This window comes from Pyxicephalus adspersus, chromosome 1 (genome assembly GCF_032062135.1).
Source record: "Pyxicephalus adspersus chromosome 1, UCB_Pads_2.0, whole genome shotgun sequence".
In the NCBI taxonomy this organism is placed as follows: Eukaryota; Metazoa; Chordata; class Amphibia; order Anura; family Pyxicephalidae; genus Pyxicephalus; species Pyxicephalus adspersus.
This window is the reverse complement of record NC_092858.1, coordinates 85,509,120-85,531,185: the sequence shown is the minus strand read 5'-3', so window position 1 is coordinate 85,531,185 and position 22,066 is coordinate 85,509,120. Positions and strand designations below refer to the sequence as shown.

Genomic DNA, 22,066 nt, shown 5'->3' with positions numbered 1-22,066 from the left:
TTGAACAAAAAGATGGCATAAAAATGTGAGGAACTAAAGCCTTTTTTTAACACAATCACTTCATTTCAGGTGCTCAAAAGTAATTGGGCAATTAAAAAGCTGAAAATAAAATATTCATTTCTAATACTTGGTTGAAACCCCTTTGCTGGCAATGACAGCCTGTAGTCTTGAACTCAAGGACATCACCAGATGCTGGGTTTCCTCCTTTTAAATCAACTCCAGGCCTTTTATCTGCTTAATTGATATTAACATAACAAAGGAATTGCCCACACCAGCCCATGAAATAGCCTTTGAGTCAGTTGTCCAATTACTTTTGAGCCCCTGAAATGAAGTGATTGTGTAAAAAAAGGCTTTAGTTCCTCACATTTTTATGCAATCTTTTTGTTCAAACCACTGTTCTAAAGCTGAAAGTCTGCAGTTCAACTGCATCTGAATTGTTTCATTTAAAATGAATTGTGGTAATGTACAGAACCAAAATTAGAAAAAAGTTGTCTCTGTCCAAATATTTATGAACCTAACTGTAGTTATGTTATTCGACATAATAACACAACTACATGTAATAAATACATGGCCAAATAATTTTTGTTTATTTGTTAAACTAGGTTTTCTTCATTTAATTTTAGGACTTGTTTGAAAATCAAATGATGTTTTAGATCACCATTCATCATCATTCATATAAATATATAGAAAATTTTAAATTTTGAACATAATTCGATATGTATTAAATAGATTGTTTATGTAGATTCTTACGTTAAACAGTTGTTAGCAAATCTCAACAAGTGAACAGAGACTGTAGGCCACACAGTAACATTTTATCAGTCACCTTATTGGTTTCTAAATCTATTAAACTGTCCTGAAACAAGATTAGCAATAACAGACCTGTATAGCACAGCAAGTTCTTGGAGCTGAAAACAACTAATTTGATAATTTGATAATTCTAACATGTTTGGTTATAGTAAAACTGTATATCTTTAAAACATTCAGCGACTGAAAAGTATCTCTTTGAAATCATGTATACTATATTGTATAACTGTTTGATTGTATGTCACATCATTTTATGCTATTCCATTCCACAAGGTTTCCTTTGAAGATCAGCTGCCCATGATGTACGTTACAGCAAGGCTTCTTGGTTATTGTGGTAATCAGGTGTTTATTGAAACATGGTACCTTCTCCTGTAACACTAATCACTCACAAAATTTGTGTTTTCTTACAGTCTGTTGCAAATCAGGGATCTATGGTTATTTGGCTTTGTCCTCTTACCAACTATTTCTCTTTGTCCTATATATGTTGCACAGCTTTTGCCAATCTTTAACATGTTTACAAAAGCAAAAGGGAACTGCAATTTTGGTGCAATACATTTTATGTTTTTAATGTCATGAAACTAGACAGGCAGAAAGATGTAGTCTTACATTATTTGCAGTATTTCAGCATAAAGTCTAAGCCACAATCAGTTCATAAAATAAAAATTGTGTCAAGTTTCACAAAGTCAAAAAGGTGCTGAAGTAAGTAAAGAGGGCTTTTTGCTGTCATTGTGTCATTTATGGTTGGCTGGACCCTGTCATATAAGCAGTTGTAAGAGATGTACAAATAGCTTAGTGTTCATGGTTGTAATTTACGTATGTGTCATCTGGGTATACAACATAATGCACTAGGGCCAAATAAAAGAAAATAGTGATTACAGAACATTCTGCAGTTCCAAAGGGAAACAAGTTGGCCAAATGCCAATTAAAGTAGTTTTCCTTGGCATGTGTTGTAATGGATTGCAGTTTCTTTCTGTTTGACACTAACATATTCATATTTAATGGTTCAGTTGTCTACTAACACCTTGTATCAACTATTTCAGCTTCTTTCTAAGGTGTGGATAATGTGAAGCAAACAAAGTAGGAAGGTCATCCAGTTTATCTTGGTGACCACATATGATATGGTTCCAATGGATACCCTTATATTGTTTTTCTCGACTGCTTTTCGATCACAATTCTCAACATTCCCAGTATTTTTGCTAAGGTTTATAAAACACCATTTTATTAATGCTAGCTTTGACTGAAATAAAAATGTACCTAATAAAAAATATTCTGTATTATTCATACGATTGTAGTAGTATGGTTACCATTTGGTTAGGATCATCAGAGATGAACTTACTGTGAACCACTATATTTATCTTTATGGTAACTCTGGGTTGAGATGAGTAGAAATAATATTTAGGTAAATCTTATTTTCCTAAACCTCCAGAACTGTATATAATTGTTTAGGAATTCTCATATCTAGTGACTGGTGAAAACTACACTATGGTGGTACCTCGGTTTAAGGAATTAATTGGTTCCAAAAAACATTTCTTAATCCTAAATTTTGTAACTGGAATCAAATTTTGCCATTAGAAAAAAAGGAAATAGAAATAACCCATTCTCATAACCAAAAAAAATTACCAGTTATTTAAATCAAGAAAAACTTTACCTTTAATGAGGACTCTTTTTAGCGTATAGTATACCAGCACCCAGCACACACAGTATACAGCACACAGAAAAAATTACTAAAAAAAACATAATCACAATAAAGCACAGAAATCACTCAAGACGCAGTCAGAGATGTTTTGTAGCTTACTGAGACTGTAGTAGCCTGAGTGACACGAGACAAGACAACCAGAGATGAGCTGAGACAAGACAAGACGAGCTGAGACAAGACAAGCCAATACAAGATGAGCTGAGACAAGACTAGGCAAGATGTTACATTGTTGTAATGTTACAATGTTGTAACAGTGTTGTAATTTCGTATCTGGAAGCTCTTTTCAGTTTCAGAAACTAAATTTCATCCACATTTTCTTTGGTAACCTTAAAATTTCATACAAGATACTGTCGTAAACCGAGGTACCACTGTACATGCCTTCATTCTATGTGGATTAATACTTCAACAGGGTTGGGAAGAGAGACTTTAAAACACACAAAGCAGTTTGTAGGAAAAGTCTCACACACATCTTCAGAGATTAGATCACTCCTAAAACATCAGGAGTGTTAAGGGGTGCATACTGATCTATAGACCTAATCTATAGAAGTACTCACGTTGCTTCTCACTGCACAGATTTTTTTTATTTGTACCATTATAAATAATGGAATCCTAATCGCATAATCCACAAATCAGGCACTTACTTAACAGCAATAAAATTATTTGTTGCTGGTTGACACTTTTCACCTTAGAGGTTTCTTAAGTTCCTTGGAAAACATATTCCCTGGCTCCATGCTGCCTTGAAGGGAGGGCAACACCCCAAACTTACATATCTGACCTTTCTGCCTTCTCTCTACTGTAAACTGAGGTCCTCTTCATCTGCTGCTACTGTATGACCTTTACACCTCAATATCAGATGTCTTTTCTCATGAATACATTTATTGTTAAATTATTGTTTGAACCATATTACAGTTTGTGTTGGGGTTAAATCTTTCCTCCTTACTGGTTGTACCACACTTTGAACAAAACAGTAAACTGACAGGCCGTCACTACCTTATAGAGACCCTTCATCTTCTCATTTCTTTTCTTTGTGTGACATCAGTGCTGTGGATATACCTGTAAGCAGTTTTAGTTCGAATGAGCAGTGTGTGTGTATTTTAAACCTTTTAACTGATGTTCTATTTAAAAAGGATTTTATCTGATGGCACAATCAATCCTAAGTGATGAGCTATGATAAATGGTAGACACAATGGGAAGCTAGTAGGCAACTGCCAAATGTCACCAGAGTAAAAATAATATTTTTAAATACACTGGTAAATCACAGTATGTTGGGTTAGTTTCAGGATTGCATGAATACCTTTGCTTTTATAAAAATGTCTATGCAAAGCATAAGGCATTAAAGTAGGCTCCCTCACATTCAGTGTTCCCCAGTGTTCACTTAGGAGTGTTATATTATTTTTTAGTCAACTCAGCCTTACAAATTTGTGTGGTTACCATAGATTACCTGTTTGCCGTTCATATGCATTTGCCGTGCAAATGCATCATATTTTTTTTCTACTTGGTACCCATACTGCTGCATCTGTCCAAACAAACCATTGTGGGGTAAGATTTGCACCCATTACCACCCTTTACTTTTACAATCTTAAAAAAAGTAACATCTAAAGTTAGAATGCTCTAACAATTGTCTGTTTTTGCAGTGAATTATTAACCAATAACACATTTTTTCTTAATGTTCTGTCTTTCTACAACTTTTAATGAAGACAAAAAATGTAATTATCTATTGTTATCCTTTATTTTTAGTGCCCGGAAGCGCCCAATTCCTTACTATAGACCTAGTCCATCTTCCAGCTCCCTAAGCAGCTACTCTCACAGCCGTAGTCGAAGCCGGAGCTATGACAGTTACAGCAGCTACAGCCGTAGCCGGACTCGGAGTCGTTCTCCCAGCCACAGCCGAAGCCCCAGCTACAGAAGCAGTTCTGAAAGTGCTGGATTTTAAGCCTTGCACATCAAATGAACCCTTCTACTAATTACACCTACTACATGAAGTAGACTGTGTATTAACTCAAGAAAATCGAGAGGGTTGGAATGTTAAATAGATCAATGTATGTACATATATAAATATATATATTGAAGGTACACTATCTATATCATCCCTAAAATCACACTGGATGATTTCTGTAAAAGGCAATCATAAAAAAAAACACATTAAACTAGAAAGTCTAACATACAGTCAAAGTACATGAAGACTGTGATTATTGTAGTTTTAGTCTAATTCCAAAGCCTCTAAGCACAGAAGCCACAAATATGAAATCATTGAAGACCTTTGGAAAACTACATAATGAATACATGTATACCCTTGCTCGATGTCCTTACACTACTGTCTTAATTATTTCATTGTGTAAATAGACGATGGGTAATTGTCAAGGGTGTAAGATTTCAGAACACTGAGAGAGCAGAGTCAAAATATATTTAAACCTTTAATTTTATTTTGTATAACAAATTAAATTGTAATATTAGTTTAATGTTCCTGTGGATCTGTGTGCCCAAACTATATAAATGATATAGGTCAAAACTGGACTTCTGAATAGGCAACTATAAAATAGTCCAGAGCTCTGGTATCTACAATATACTGTGTATAGGATGATTTAAAGTGATGGTTTGTTTTGCATATGTGGGGTAAAGTAGCAGCTTCATTGTTATTAAGGCCTACACAGCTCCCTATATATAATTACCCTTTGATTCCCAGCTATTATGTTTGCCTCAATGAGAAAAGAGAAGAGGCTCTGGGTAAGCCCCAATTGCAACTTACATAGGATAGGGAAGTGCTATGTGCAAGTTCTGGTTGTCTGAATGGTCAAATACCAAGTACTGGTTCTGTCACTGTGGAAGTCAATCACAAATGTTGCAGCAAAGGAAAGGAAAGTATAGGCAGTTGTAGGGGCTGATATTCATTTGAACCTGTTGCTTTTCTCTGCATGGGTGAAAATCAGATTTACTTGTTGCTTTAGTGGGCCTCAGTCGGCACTGTTTTTTAAAAAAAATGGGTTTTTAATGCATATGATACCTAATTCTGTACCCAATTAGTATTGGTACCAGTACACAAACTATATTGAGTCATTAGCAACAACTGGTCTTGTGCATAGATATGAGCTACTGAACGTTATATACCAGTTTAGTTTTTACTCCTAGTTTAGTTTACCCTTAGCACTATATATTCAGCATTCAGGTACATGTGGCAAACTATGGCACAGTAAATACATTTCTATAAATCTTTAACTCAGTATTGTATGGGCACTCTTCCCACATTTCCTAAAATATGGTGGAACCACCCTGTGGCCAGCCGCTGTCTTATATGGCATGACAACATTTTCCCAGAGCACAAGATATCCCTTATGCTTGCCGTCTTTATCCTTCAACATGGATGGATTTGAGCATGAAACTGGTCAATACCATGGACTTATACCATTGTGTATTATCGCAATGTATGTATGTATTTTTTATCTAGGCATATTATTTGCTCTTCTGGAGCCAAACAGACAAAGCAGTCTTTCTGTGTGTTTTGGCAGAAGTGATCTCCAATATTGTGTTACCGTGCTGCACTGTTTCACAAGATAATTTTAAAGGCATTGTTTAGGCTATTCTTATTGCGTAAACAGCAACACCTATATCATATACTGCTAGGTGGATAACTAGTAATATAATTTGCCTAAACGTTCTCACACACATTACTGTCTAATTGTGCATTCCCTCTTAGGTCCACCAACAAAGTGGGAGTCTAAGGGCCTATCTGATTGGCATAAATAAAATTGCTGTTGGCGGACCTACAACAAGACATCATACCAATCATATTGTTACTAATATTGTGCTTTTCCAGAGTTTGAATTTAAACAGCACATGGAAAAATGTATGTAATTTGTCTTCGACAGTTTTTATTCATACTACAAAAGTTTAACATGTTTCAGGTTTTATTCTAAAAAGGATGAAAAAGAGTACCACACTTGCTCAAGAAAACTTCTGACATCTTCTGGTAAGCAAGATGAATGAAGAAAACTTGGACTGCACATGCCCTTTGACTTCAAACCTTTAGAATTCTCGTTCAGTATATATTTTTGTGCTCTATTCCCTGCCACTAAAAGGCTGATGGAGGGAAAAAAGTGATCTCCAAAAATGCATTTACTGCTGTTTTTGTGGCAAAAAAGATAACTACTGTAATTTTGTAGGCAAGTATAGCGCTGTCTTCCCTTATAAAAGATATTTTTAGACTTGAGCTGTGCAGACCCCTACTGCCGAAGCCAACAAATAGAGCACTCTTCTGAATGAAGAAAATATTTGCCTATTTAGGCTCCAGAAACCCATCTTCACACTTTTTGTTTTAACCTGGCCTGGATAATATTTTTTGTCATTTTTTAAGGTTTTTAAAAATGTTCTGGAGGCTTAAACAGTGCAGTTTACAATGCATTACCAACTCCACATTAACAATAAATTCAGTCTTGTATCTTTATGGGAATGGAACATTCTTCTCCTACTGATCTCGGCTACTATATCATTAATAAATTGTAGAATTTCTGCCAATGTATTAGGAAATATCAGACGTTTATAGGATAAAAATTCCTTGTAGTCCCTGTTTGGCTCACTCTAAAAATGAAGCTCAATGTAGTGGTTGTTTTTACCATGCTGGAGATGGATTTTGCTTGGAGACCTGGCATTCAATGGTGGCATCATCTACAAATAAAGGACCTTATGGCCATAAAGAGTTGGTGAGCAAGTAAAGCAGTGTAATGTATGTACATGGCATCCCACACAATCAAGGGAACATGTCTTGGCCTACTACTGCTAGATAACCACCTTCCTGTTTTTTTCATCTGACAGAGGCATTGCTTTTCTAAAAGTTATCTTCTTTTTGCCATAGGAGCGCATAGTTTAGCTTATAATAGCAGTTGGTAGGAGTAGATTGTAAAAAAAGTATTATTTGGTTTACAGTATTCTGTTGCTCATTTGAATTAAGTTAGTCATATGATTTTTTCCATAGGTCTTTTAATAACATATTACATAAATCATAGGTTTTGCACTCTAAAAGGGAGTAAACATTAAATATTTGTCATGACACTACACCCTTAGGTATTTATTGTATTTTTAAAGCTGAACTCTAAACCTTAAATTATGTAACGCAGAGTTGTACACAGTATTCACAGTGTGCATTAGAAACGCATAAAAATAAGTCAGAGAGACATGTCAGAGAGAGCTTGTCTTATTTTCTAGCTGGATGACGCTCAGCATGTTCTGGCCCTGTCCTCTCTAGCCCGGTGGACCCTGCCCCACCTCATATATATTGTATTTCATTTCATTTCTTTAAATTATAGAAAGTTTGCATCACATGAGGGTATTATTATGCAAATACAACCTCCCCGACTGACATTCACCTGTAAAAGTTTTTGGATAATCACATTACACTCAAAAACCAGCCCACTACTTCCATCAGGTCTGAGGACTGTCAAGAGGATACTGAGGCAGGGTTTCTTTCAGGAAACAGCTGGCCCCCCAAAACATCTTTGATCTGTCTTTATTGCAGAGGAAGACACAGGGTATCATTGATGGTACTGTTGAGCTTAAACTAAGGAATGCAATACAAACTAGTAGATTTTATTTAAAATTTTATTAAGAATGTTGATGGAGTGGGAGTAGCCCACAAAGGCAAAATATAAGTAGACCAAACTTCAGTTTCCACTGCCCATATTTTTCTTCACTGTTTTCTTACATATTCATTTTTCAGAGTGTAATATATACACTTACATGAAACATATAAGGCCTTCTTGGTACCCTGTTTACCAACCAAATATAATACAATTACTAGATAGGTAGGTGTGATGTATCCACAGTGCTTGTAAAATTTTGGCTGAATATTCTGTTTAGTTGCACTGAAGGCCTGCTGCCTGTTTAATAACATGCAACAATTGTGCACACAAAAAAAAAGTTATTTTCACCAAGTATAAATACATTTTAGCATTATTCATTGCCCTTTATGCAGACTGTACATATAATGTGTGTGCCATGCATTGATCTTACCTTTTTTCACAAAAAAACTTTTTGTAGTCTACAAATACTGACAAAGGGGATTTAATTTATTCTTGGTTCTATCAGATTCCAGAACCTTCATTTATTAGCTGCTAAACAGACCCCAGATCTGAAATACTTTTCATCATTCTAAACCCACAAATAAAACTCCATGCTATTGGCTATTGGGGTATATTTGGACACAATCCAATGTAAAGCATTATCTTTTTAGTAAAACATTGTTTCAAAACACAGACACAGGTAAGAATATATTGTTAGAGCCTAATTATTTCTAAATGTTGTGTTTTAGTTATCGTCCTTTAAACTTGTGTTCCTGAACAGCACACACCTATAGTTGTACCCCCTGTAAAGCTCTCCAGATATCCACAAGCCATGCAATCTGCAGTTTGAAAGTATCTGCTTTAGTTTCTGAGGTCACGCTTGGCCCTGCCCCCTACAGCTCCCCAATACTCAATATTGATACATTACTATGATAGACAACTTCATTGTCAAATATAGAGGCAGGGACATACTCAGATTCCTGCTATACTTAAAGCTGAACTAGAGTTCCACTTTTAGGAATATACAGTCAGGCAGGTCATTATTGCAGAAAGAGACAGACGATGTTCCTTCTGCAATAATCACTCAGGGTATCTGGCTAAAAGCTGAGCTGCGCAGCTTCAGCTGTAGTTGCCAGAATACCCAGAAATCCTGGCTTCCCCTGCGCAAGCTTGGAATGAATGAACCAATTACTGTGCACAAATTAAGATGGCTGAAGATCCTCTACAGAAAGTGAAGAAATAAGATGATTGTGTCCTATGAGAGAATGGGGACAGGTGAGTAATGCAGGCTTAGTTCCACTTTAAGAGCTTACAGTTTAGCACAGTAAAGTTAAGATGGAATCTGACCTTTTTTGGCTACTTGCAAGGCTGTAACCCATTGAATAATATCTGGAAAGTCTGTACCCAATTTTGATTTTAGATTAGATTAGATAGGTTATCACTGATTGTGTTAATGCACATGGGTTGGACCAGAGAGTATTACTCCATTTAGAAACGTAGTTGTAGTTATTATCTTTTCAAACTGTAGAGACATTATTAAAAATTACAAGGCCGTTGTACATCCTATACCAACTAGTACAGTTTTTTGTTTTTTTTCACATACAAACATGTTTACAACGTATAAAATGTATAAAATAAGCACTCCATATTTACAATATATCTTGTAAAGCTAGTGGCCCATTAAGGTCACTCCCTAGGCTGAAGTATCATGTATTTATTATATTTTTATTTATTTTGTATTTATTTATTCTCAAATTTGTCATAGAGTTAAGAACAATTATTTACCAGCTCAAGGTTCTGTGGGTATGTTAAAACGAGTCAGAATTAGGGATAACCACTTGATTAGGAATTTACAAACAAGGTTACAGACTGTTGAGCTGAATTCTTCCTTTTAAGATTAGTTTGTTTTTAGCTTGGAGCCGAGATGAACAAAAAAACACTCTGAAATGCACTTACTGATCGATAATTGATGCTGCTTGCCTTCTGTACCTGGGAAGTGCACAAATCATTTACTCTAACAAACAACAGACGAAAATGGAAAGGACATATAACCTCTGCCTAAGTTAAAATGGACATTTTTCCAAATGAATACGTCACTGAGAAGAACTAAGAAAACATCTTCTTATTGATACTATTGAAAAGCTGCAATATAGAAGAAATAAAGGAAATTTTTTTAACAAATAACTTATGTTTAATTTTGTTGTGTTAGAAATAAATATATATAATATATATTTGTTGTATAGTTTCTCAAAGATAAATGAAGTTCACTTCATAAGTTGTCTTCTAATGTCAGTTTTACCTTTGTACACAAAAATAATGGGTAAGGCTACAGAAATACCCTTCTAATGTTTTCATTACTAGTAGAACATAGTTCCCCCTTGCAGAATTTGAACTGTATGCATTTAAAGATGATGATGATAATGTGAATAGAAAATGTAAGTAGACCGAATAAAACTGGCAAATAATTAAGAAAACACAATATATAATATCATTCTGATGAGCCCTCCTATCAATACTTGTATTTGTTGCATTTTTTGCATTGTAAATGCAGTTAAAATCTGCGTACAACTAATGGCCATTAAGAATGTATGATTAAAATGTATTGTTTAAATTATTTGGAGTTATCTACCTTGTATTTGGTACCTGTCATAACGTCCCAAAAGGTCTGAATGTGATGTGATTTTGGCATTTTCCATAAACTACTTTATGTTTAATATATATGACTATTGGTTTTTATTTTAACAATATGTAAGTAGATTTCTCCTAATGCCATGGAAACCCACTAAAATGTCTACTTTGTGGAATGCTTTGTATCTTTGGTACCTTGCTTGGTTCTTTTTAAATTCTGATTACACCAACAAAGTTGTTTTGAAAGTATGTGTGTGCTGCCAGAATTGGTATATTCACCTTTTTGCTTTGTTTTGGTGTGCTAGGCAGCCCATTCTGAGCAAAATTTTGACTTTTAAATGAGGAAACCCAGCTCCAATGTACATTTTTAGCAGCTTGTTACATTGAAAATGAATTAGACTGAGCTGCATCATTTCAATCTGGCATTTTTAGAAGTCTGAAAGAAAAAAGTGTCTATTTTAAAACATTATTTATATTCTATATTCTATGTAAATGGTAAAATTTTTCCTCAGTTTAAACCCCTCCCAAAAAATAAATTTGAAACTAAATTTTTTCCCTAAATTAGAAGTTTGTGTAATGCTTTTAATTCTGAAAAAGTTTCCTATGTGGAAATGTAGAAACAACAGGTCAGTTTGGCTAAAAGTAACCTCTGTTTTGTCTATGCAACTTCTTTCTACTTTAACACCCCATCGTTCCCCAAAAACACATATCTTTCCTTTACTCCCAAACTCATCCATTACATTTCCAGAAAACAAGACAATATCCAGCACTTCTGGTTATATATGAAGATTTAATTCATTCCATGTGTAGTGTCAGGCCAGTCAGACCAGTGCTGTCCCATGAGAAGAGACCATAGTCTGGTATAAGTTGGACAGCTTCTACAGCTCCTGACACTGGAATGGAATGCTGGGAAGTGATAGAAAAGTGAATTTGTTCTGATCTGGAGGGATGTGTGGATGTACAAACTATAGGTTTACTGTGAACATTTGTTGAGGTTCAGCTTTGAATGTTTTTCTAAAAACTATGTAAAATATAAAAGAGCTCAGAAAAACTGGTAGCCAAAAAACATATTTGTAAACTATTTTACCGAAAGGATTTAACATTCTAATATTCTTGTAATTCAAAAATTTGTCAGACAACATAACTAGAAAAGTAATCTACCATTTCCTTGCTCGGCTTTACATTTCCCTTTTAACATGTGTGTATATTGGCCAAAAACACACCAATCCGGCTGATTGTCCAATAACCAGGCTGGAGTAATGACAATGGAAACTGCAAAGCTAAACAAGTAAATATTAGAATCACTTACTTGGCTGTCACAGAAATGACAAAGTTGGGTAAGCAGATCTATATATTCTGTGGCAGAAAGTGCTAGTCATCATTATGTATTTCTATGGTTTCCTTTAGGTCAGGTTTAGTTGAAAATACAAAGTAAATATTGCATTTTAAAAAACAGTGCTGTTATTGTTCACGTGGTCAGTAGAGAACTTAAAATTGAGAAGGGAACAGTTATTAAATAGAGAATGGTTGTTTCTTTGTGTTTTGTTTTGCTTTTTGGTTTTGGTTTTCCATCCCAGTAACACACAACATAAAAACTAGAAATAAAACAGTAAAATTAGTGCAGTGGATATTGAAAGTGTAGTGGATATTGAAACAGATTTTCTCTTTCTTTCTCATTTCTGTGACAACTGTAAAATACTGGCTAGTATCTAATGTTCCATACAGCAAAAAATTATCATTCCAGAAATTGTCAAAACTACATATTTGAAGCCCAGTCCTAAGAAAAACATGAATTGCCTTCATGAAACATTTTAGTGATGTCTATATCAATAATGTAAAGCTGGAAAAAAATCGACACAGAAATTTTCATTTTAAAAAATGACATTTAAAGCGTCAAGAGTAAATGTTGTTTTTTCTGCAGTCTTGAGAATGGAAAACATTAAACAGCAAAGATCATTTACATTCTTATTACACAGCTTTTCTCAGCCCTCCACGTGCCTGTGTTCTCTCTTTTTTCTTCCAGTTCTTTTTGTTCACTTTTATCAATACAGAGCTGCTGTGATTGTTTCTATTACTGCACTCAAACACAAGTAGGGTGAATAGACTTTGGTAAATTTGTCAATGTGATTCACATGCCATTTGCTGTGTTCCTCCAGTGGAACAAGAGACTATAAGTTTTTTTTTTCCCAACTAGAATAAATCTGAACATCAGTGACTAATTTTTAAACCAAAATGCTGCTATTTCCTTTTTCATAGAAAAGTTTTGCAAATGCATTTAATAAAATTCTGGACAGTGGGTCACCATGCACAAAACCCTGCTGATCAGCTGGCAGCAAGAGTTAAATAAGGATGATAGAATTCTCATAGCTACTTTGATCTTTTTAAGGCAGGCTAGTTCTATCCTTAGAAACCAGATTCTTTTTTACACAAGATTGATTGGCATAGTTCATAGAATTAGATATCCCGTAGTGTGAACTGCACTTTAGTTTCCTCATGAAATGACTAAGCTGACTAAAGCTACAGTTGCTTGTTTGTTTTCAGTTATTATTGGTAGTAGTAGTATTCTTTTTTACATTGTCCATTCTTTCCATCTATGTTAAAGAGAGGGAAATTATACTACATTAGGCCTATTTAGCTTTAAAATCAAACAACACCATACAGTTGCAGGCAGTGCTGTTACTGAAGCCCCATGAATAGAGATGATTAGGTGATTTTTGTGACGTTGCTTTCGCTGTAAAGATCAAGCTTCCATTTACTACACAGGTCTCAGGGCAGGTAAAAGGTCTGATATAAGGGTATATTAATGGCGTGTTTAAAAATGATGCCACATCCCAAATATGTCCAAACAAGATCTCTCGCCTAGTAATATGACTTTTCAAGCATATTAAATATTTATCAAAACAAATATTAATTGTTAACATTATCCATAAAGTTAATGTACAATGTACAACCAACTCAGTATGTAGAGAATACATAATAAAAGCAGACAAATCAAGCAGGTAGCCAGTATTGATGAAGCAAGTTAAGTTTGAAAGGCTAAATTCATAGATCAAATGCTGGAAAAAAACAACATCACTAAAAGATTCATATATTCAATGTGTTCCTCAGGTCAAGCTTGCTTCTTCAGAAAAAAGAGCTGACCTTAATCTAAAAATAAATACGCAAATAAATGTAAACAAACCATAGATTTTTTTATATGCAAAAATAGAATTTGTATGGTTTGTTTTACATTTATTGGTTATTTATTTTCATATTAAGGTCACCTCCTTCATCAAATCTCATCCTACAAACCTAATCTGTCAATTGCTATGCAAGAAAGTTGGAAATTTATTGATAAAGAATATTGGTTTCCATTAGTGAAGTCCATGTTTCAAAGAACTTAAGTTGTCATAAACCAGAAGAGGTGCATATGATCCCATAATTTGTCCTGACTTAGTATGAATAAAACATATGTCATGATTTACAAGGTCATTTAAATTTTGGAGGTATGTTTTACAGTGCAAGAATGTTCAGCTATTAAAAAACAGTTACCGTAATTCATATTTGTGATTTATTTTTTGCAACAAAGTAAGATAGCTGAATGAGCATCCCCCATATTTCATATTTTTTTTACTCATTGACGAAGTCTTCCCTTGCATTGGTAATCAGTGAAGTAGCCCTTATATTGACAGCCACATTTGAATGGCAAGTAGAAAAGTACCCATTACATTGGTGGTTACTGTAGTAGTGACCAACAGAGCCATTTACTAAATACAACAGTATTCGATGTGCTCAGTGCTCAATGTTTTTATTTATTTAATTAGTACTATTATGCAAAGCAGATTTATATTCATTATGGAACTTATGTGAATTGTTTGTTTAAATTACAAGTGTTACGTTATGATCCAAAGCCCTATATCACTCAAAAAGATTTGGAATTTGGACATGTGTTCCATATTATTGCTATCGGTATGTACTCCATCCTTCCATACATTTTTTTTAATGAAATCCTCAAAGCAGTTTCCAATTTACACCTCTGGAGTGACATCTTATGGCCATCTTCAAGACTGCAGCATTATTTAGTAAGTGAAGAATAAAGTAAAACTACTGTTCATACAAAAAATTCACAATAATAGGAATAGATGTCTGCCTGTGACCACATTGTGTTTTTCATTGCCTTGTTTTGGCAGATTTGGCAGATCACATTTTGTGGTATTCTGAACCCAAAGACTTTGGACCTTACTACAATGGACATTTATTTAGGAAAGTTTACTTATCTTTTGACTGAAGTTCTATAATGTCATCTTATGCAAATATCAATATATAAAACCTCCATATCTTCAAAACTTGGCCTATTTTAATTCTGCAAATACCCAATGAGCCTACAAGACCACAGTACTAAATTGGACACACTGATATCAGCTTTTTTAAGTGTACAGAATTCACTATAGTGTTGTCACCCTATGCAGTGGCCTTCTGAAAAAGACTTAAAAAAATATATATCATTCACATTGCTGTGTGTCCTTGTGTCTAAAAAGGGGAGTTTAAAATAACATTGGTAATTCATCTACAGGAGGAAACTTATGGATAAAAAATATTTGGCCAGTGACTTTAATAATTTGAGATATTTGCCATGGGAAAGTTCTTTATTTGTTGGCAACAAGAGTGGAGGAGAAAATAAACTTGCTGGTATGAGAGAAGAGCGTTGAGATTTCCTTGGACCAAAAAAAGATCAAATCTGATTTCAAGGAAACATACTCACTGAAAGGACTGGCGCTGAAATATCAATATTGGCCACATAATGTAAAGTCAGCATCCACTTGATTGGAGGCAAAAATTGTGCTGAAATGGACTAGAATATATAGACACATTTTCAGAATCAATACATACAAGTCCAAGAATGGTGGATATAAACTTCTAAAACATTAGGTAGATAACAGTAGTAATTGGCAATATGAATTAAAACTTTCAAAAAGACTGATGTAGCTTGATGCAGTGGACATTTCCCTAAATACCAACTTAGCCCACACTATGGAATTTCCTCCTAGCACGAGATGCAGACACTCCACTGTCAATAATACCAGGATTTGATGGATTGTCATTGATGGGATAAGAGAAACTTTAATATTGCTCATCATAATTATTAAAAGGAAAGTAATAGTGACCTTTAGTTTATAAAGTGGTTTGTCTTTTGTCCTAATATAATCACAATGCTCTTCTAATGGCGGTTTATTATGCAATCTTTATTTTGCTGCAGTGCTGTTTATTAGTTTTTAAAATATTATAAATGTTACTATACAAACGCTTTACAAGGAAGTATATACCTATAAATAAAAAAATTGATTTTGTTCATTGTAGAAAAATTTATCAAATGCTCCACTGACCAGTAAACTTGTAGAAGTGATGACATTTTCCAGGGCTTGTAAAAATCTGCTTACATTGTATTCTTTAGGTGGTTAAATTAAAATAAATCAGCATAGAAATGAAAACTTTATTTCAAATTGTTTTCTACTGTGGGTGTCATGAATTTATCATCCTAAAGTATTTACATATTCCAAGCAAACAGTAAATGAACTTAAAAATATGTCCTCAGTAGGACGCTGTAGCTTACTTGTCAAATATATATAACAATTTATTGCATTTAAAATTCTTTCTGCCCACAATCTATATATTACATTAGTACTGAGGACATTAAAATACCATTTCCACTATGTTGGAGCGAATGACCAACACTATGAATGGATGTCAGCACTCATTTTGGACGTTATGAATTGGTTCCAGATCATGTAATTACTATGTTGGCCCCCCCACAAAGTGATCACAAGCAGGTTAAACCCTCTAATAACAATAAATAAATAAAAGCTTTGGGAGTCCATCCTCTGTCAGGTTTTTATAGTTGTCTGTGTCCCTACTGGGGAGATTTTACCTCTGGATAGGAAGTGAAATTTTCTTCCTACAGGGACAAAGACAAATACAAATTCCTAGTTGAGGTCTATGGCAGGTTGTAAACCCAGTTATCAGCAGTTTCTGAAGTTTTAAAAAAAATCCATAAAACATGAAGAGACATTTGTTATTGGTAACTAGTCTCTATCCCTCTGGCATTCTATGTGCAAGCCTGCCGTAACCACATTTAGTCCTATTTTTTTTACATCATGTGAAGCAGCCTGATGAGTAGTTTATAATTTATCAGTCATGTCTAGTATATAAAGTCTGCATTATTCCCCACAATTCAGAGACTTCAGAGATAAGGTCTTGCTAAGGTTCCCATGAAACACAGGAGCAGAAAGAACTGGGTCACTTATCCAGTCTAGAGGGGCTGAATGGAGAGATAGATGAACTCAGGCAATCATGCTTCGGTTTATTACGTCTTGTAACTCATTAGGACTTAAGGAAGAAATCTTGAACATCTCCAAGAGCTGCAAAATAGTTTTTCCTGGATGTGCACTCTTGACGGGAGGTGGCACCAATTCCCGAATCTGTAAGTCCCATACTGGTAAGGAAGGAGTTGGACTCTATTCTGAAAACACTTGTGACAGGGCCTCCATTAGAAATTTTTGGGCCCCGTTATCTAAACTTTTTGGGCACCCCCATGTCTAAAAGTTCAAGTTAATGCTGGTTGTACAGTTTTGACACTGAGCAATCCAAGTTCCAATCTGACGTTACAATACTTGTCACTGACAGGTATATTAGGGCTCAGTCAATCTGGCCACCAAATCTAGTTGGATTTCCTAACTGCCTTGACCAGATATGATTCAAGTCAGAATTTTTGTGTACTGAGCACCTCAAATTCCACCACTGCAAAAGTAAAGTCAAGTGGTCTTGGGTAACCATCAACAGCCATTTTTATTATTACACTATATCTATATAGCACTGACACAGCGATGTACAAAGTCCATAGTCATGTCACTAGCTGTCCCTCAAAGGGGCTCACAATCTAATGTCCCTAACACAGTCATATGTCTTTAATACAGTGTAAAGTCAATTTTTGGGGAACCAATAAACCTAATAGCATGTTTTTGGAATGTGGGAGGAAACCCACACAAACATAGGGAGAACCAGAAAACTCCATGCAGATAGTGTCCTGGCAGAGATTCAAACCTGGGACCTAGATCTGCAAAGGCCAGAGTGCTAACCACTGAGCCACGGTGCAGCCCATAGTCATGTGCAATTGTTGGGTTTGGGATAGCAAGCAAGGGGCAAGGTGCAAGGGGCAAGGTGCAAGTGGAGGGCCTGGATTAATCAGCAAGGGGGGCAGGTGCAAACAGGTACATGCAGGGGGTATGGTGAGCAGGCAGGGGAGTCAGGTGCCTGACCCGCCACTTATAGCTGACTCTATTACTGGCATCCTGATAACCATTGCACCTGTGTGGAGACCATTCAGCAATGGCTGTCAATGTACAATATGTAATACACTGTTTACAGACAACGTGTACACTTTGTATACAGAGATCCTTCTACCATCAATACCTTATATCAGATATCTGGACAGTTTAATGTGCATGGAAATGTGGAGGAAAAGGTTTATCCATGCCTGTGAATTAATAGAAAGGATTTACTATACTACTGGCATTTATACAGCTACAAGAATTTATTTCAGCCATAGTGGCCCCATAAGTGAAGGGACCCATTGTAAGCAATGAAAATTCATCCAGATTCAGACCGCCATGAACAGAGGTCTAGCATTAGTTGCCTCTGGTTCTACCACTCATCAAAACTGGGATCAAACTGTACTGGATAGGGCTGCATGTAGAGGAGAGACCCATTGGTCTGATTTTTGCATGTTTAGTGCTAAAATCCCATAGTGCTACTTAATCTGAACCCCAACACCATTTCTTGATGTCTAACTCAATCCTTTTTCCAGTGCCTAACCCCTAAGCTCATTATTCTTTATGTATCAACATCTCACAGTACAACTTCTCTTGTCTTGTATAGCAGATGTAATTCTCTGTATCTGTTCCTATTCTGCATGTATGGACTCTGCACAACATCAATTCTCTTGTCCTGAGACCTAAACATTTGGATATCCCCACTAAAGATTTATGATTATACAATATACCTAATGCTGTGGTGGGGGAAATTGTTATTCTGTCCATACATGGGTAGATATCCCCCCAAGAATGACCAACTGAGATATCTTCATATCGCTGATAATTCACTGTGGTGCTAGGACCCAGCATGGACCTAAGGGAACATTGACAGCACCACATGGATGGATCTTTATTCCTACACTTTTTAGTGATTTGGATCTATATATAAATAATTGGGGAGCAATCTGCCAACCATGGATGTCCCCAAGATTTAGAAATGAAATTATCAAAATCAGTAAAATGCCTTTTGACTGGGGCTGCAGTGGTTTTGATGAGTTTTAATAAAAAGTTTACATGTTTGGTAGCTTGAAACTGAAAAATAAATGAAAAAACATGGGTAATAGTTTCATGGTGTTTTAATGCTAAATATGCTGAAGATAAAGTGACCAAGTGCACGAGCAGTGAATTAGAAGAGTAATCAAATATATATATATATATATATATATATATTGGTATTTTATATTATAATGTATTATATGAATTTAGCTGTGAATTATTCATCAGAAAATTTTTAATCAAATGTTATATGTAATCACAGACTAATGAAAATTACTGAGGTATGAAATATGAACTGAATTGTAGCACATATGTATTGAGTGGAAGGATTGCCTTCTTCCTATCACTAGATGGCGCTGATGCCTAGGTTTTGGTTGGCCATCTAGAAGCTTCCAGTAAATTAATGTTGGACAGTGACTTTACTATAAATAAGCTGGCTTGGCAGAAGAGTATAGAGCATTCTGGATCAGAAGATCCTAATAAGAATATTAATAGCCTGTCTAGGTTCAGAGTGTACAGAATGTACATCTTACAGAGAACAATGATTAATAGCATGAGACCATTGCTAATATTGCTATGTAATTGAGAATATTAGTAACAGCTATGCTAAAAAGGGCCAGTCATTTCTTTCCTCTGACTCAAACACCCAAAAGAGAGCAACCCTGGCAAAGTATAAAAAAGAGATAATGGCCCTGATTTATGAAAGTTCTCGAAGGCTGGAGAGAGTACACTTTTATCAGTGAAGCTAAGTGATCCAGCAAACCTGGGATGGATTTCCTAAAAGTCATTATCTGTTTGTTAGCAGATGTTTTCAATTCTGGACCAGATCCATTCCAGATTTGATGGATCACCTAGCTTCACTGAGGAAAGTGTATTCTCTCCAGCCTTGGAGAACTTTAATAAATCATGACAGCAGGGTTATACACTCTGGCCTGCTTTACGCACTAAGTTGTGTTGTACGTTACATACTCTGCACTATTGCACTGTGTACAACATTTTGTGCATTATATACTCTAGGGTGTTGACTACACGTGTTGTGTCTTATACACATTGGGTCTGATTTATTAAAGTTCTCCAAGGCTGGAGAGGATACACTTTCATCAGTGAGCCTGGGTAATCCAGCAAATCTGAAATGGATCTGGTCCAGGATTGAAAACAAATGGCTTACAAAAATCCATTCCAGGTTTGCAGAATCACCCAGCTTCACTGATAAAAGTGTATCCTCTCCAGCCTTGGAGAACTTTAATAAACCAGGCCCAGTGTCTGACGTTACATTATCTGGCCCACTGCACAGTTTACGTTGTGCTATAAGTCACATTTTGCAGAATCATGCACATTGTGTGCTCAATAAACATGTTACCTATAGTGTACCTCTACAGTCTGTATGTATAACATAGAGCTCTGAGCTTTGTGTGCTGTGCTGTATTTAACCCATTGGTAATAATGCAGTCTGTACATTATGTAACCCACAAAACTTAACTGAAATGTACTGTTTATTGAGAACAGTGCAACAAGAAGCTCCTAATTCATTTGTAGAATGACCCAGTACCCTGTTAGCTTTTTTTATTGAAACGCCAACCACAGCTGTATTGTCTGAGCTTTGGCCTGGCCCTTTCTGCTCTTCTTCCCTCACTGTTGGCTATTGGGGTTGCCAGTCACTATATTGATGACCACAATGGTGAAAATACTTTGTTTAGTAATCTCAGTCCCTGTATTTATCTCAGCATAGGATTCATGCAATAAAAATCCATCACTGTTTGCCTGGGAAGTCCACATGGGACAGCATGAAAGGGGTATTTTGCTGATCTTCCTTCTACCAAGTAAACCCAATCAATAAAAGCTCTGATATATTTCAAATTCATACTTTACTAATAACTGGTGAAGGCACTTCCTGTTATAGGGTTCTCTCAGTTGTGATCCTACATTATTACCCTGGTGTCTGGGCTTCTGAAGGAGACTACAAGTAGTATTTCAACAGATATTACAGAGGTATGGTAGATCAGCAGCACCAAAATACCACAAAGGATCAAAGTAGGAGAGAGAAAACATGTATATAGCTAAACATGGCACACACTATTATGTATGTGCTGCAAACAGTAAAAAGAACTAGGCGGGCGGACTATCTAAATATAGTGCTTTATTTTTAAAGCACTTACCTGTGTGTTACAAACAGTGTATACTTTGTACACAACTTTAATTTCAAGTTTACTTTAATGTTTATATAACAAATTTCCCAGCTCGAGTCTGTAACTGTCAGTCCAGTCCACCAGACTAATAAAAAGAGGCAGACAGGTGGTTGCTCTTCTTTGTTAGCAATGTGCTTTACAAGTATCCATCACTTCTTAAAATAGCTTCACAGCGAGTAACTATGAATATTCTTAAACTGAAGGGGGGCTCCTGAAGACTCTAATGCCAGAAAGAAAGCAATTATAGAACTATTATACTGACAGAAAACCAGATACTCTTCTAGTATACATATGAATATTATTATTACTGTTTAGAACATATTAACAATATGATAACCTGTGTTAAGTTTTTATGTGTCTATGTGTACAGCACTTTGCTGACTTGACTTGACAAGGTCCAGAGTCAACACATCAAAGGGATTCAGAAATCCTGTGTACTTTCTCAGCCTGGCTTATTACAAATTATGTTTTGCTCGTTTTCTTGTAGATGAAAACATATTTACATCTTAGATGGCCTCCTTACCCATTTTTTGGGGTAGGATGATAGAGCAAGAAAACCAGTATTGTTTAAGCTATCTCTCTGTCTTGCCAAAATATTCCCACATACTACTGTATGCTTACCACATGTCTGAATACATTTATTGATATTTCAAGAGCTGATAAGAGTAAAACCATAATTACTATGCCTATTCCCTGACTAGCAGAAGTTCCACTTTAAAAGTTTGCTATGAGGCCGGTCTGTCAGAAAGTGCCAGGCAATGTCCCTGCTACAATAACACATACTTACCTGCCTGATGGTTCTCTTCTTCTGTACACAGCTCAGCGCAGGATGCCAGCATACCCAGCATATCCTGACTTCCC

General features: G+C 35.6%; 1 protein-coding gene across 1 annotated transcript in view; it reads left to right on the top strand.

Moving 5' to 3' along the window:
* Window positions 1-10,765, top strand: part of SRRM3 (serine/arginine repetitive matrix 3) — a 53,251-nt gene extending 42,486 nt beyond the window's left edge. Inside the window, exon 11 of the mRNA XM_072407166.1 lies at window positions 4,238-10,765. Within this exon, the coding sequence (XP_072263267.1) occupies window positions 4,238-4,433 (196 nt within the window). The 3' untranslated portion in view covers window positions 4,434-10,765. The remainder of the gene's footprint in view (window positions 1-4,237) is intronic.
* Window positions 10,766-22,066: the final 11,301 nt, after the last annotated feature.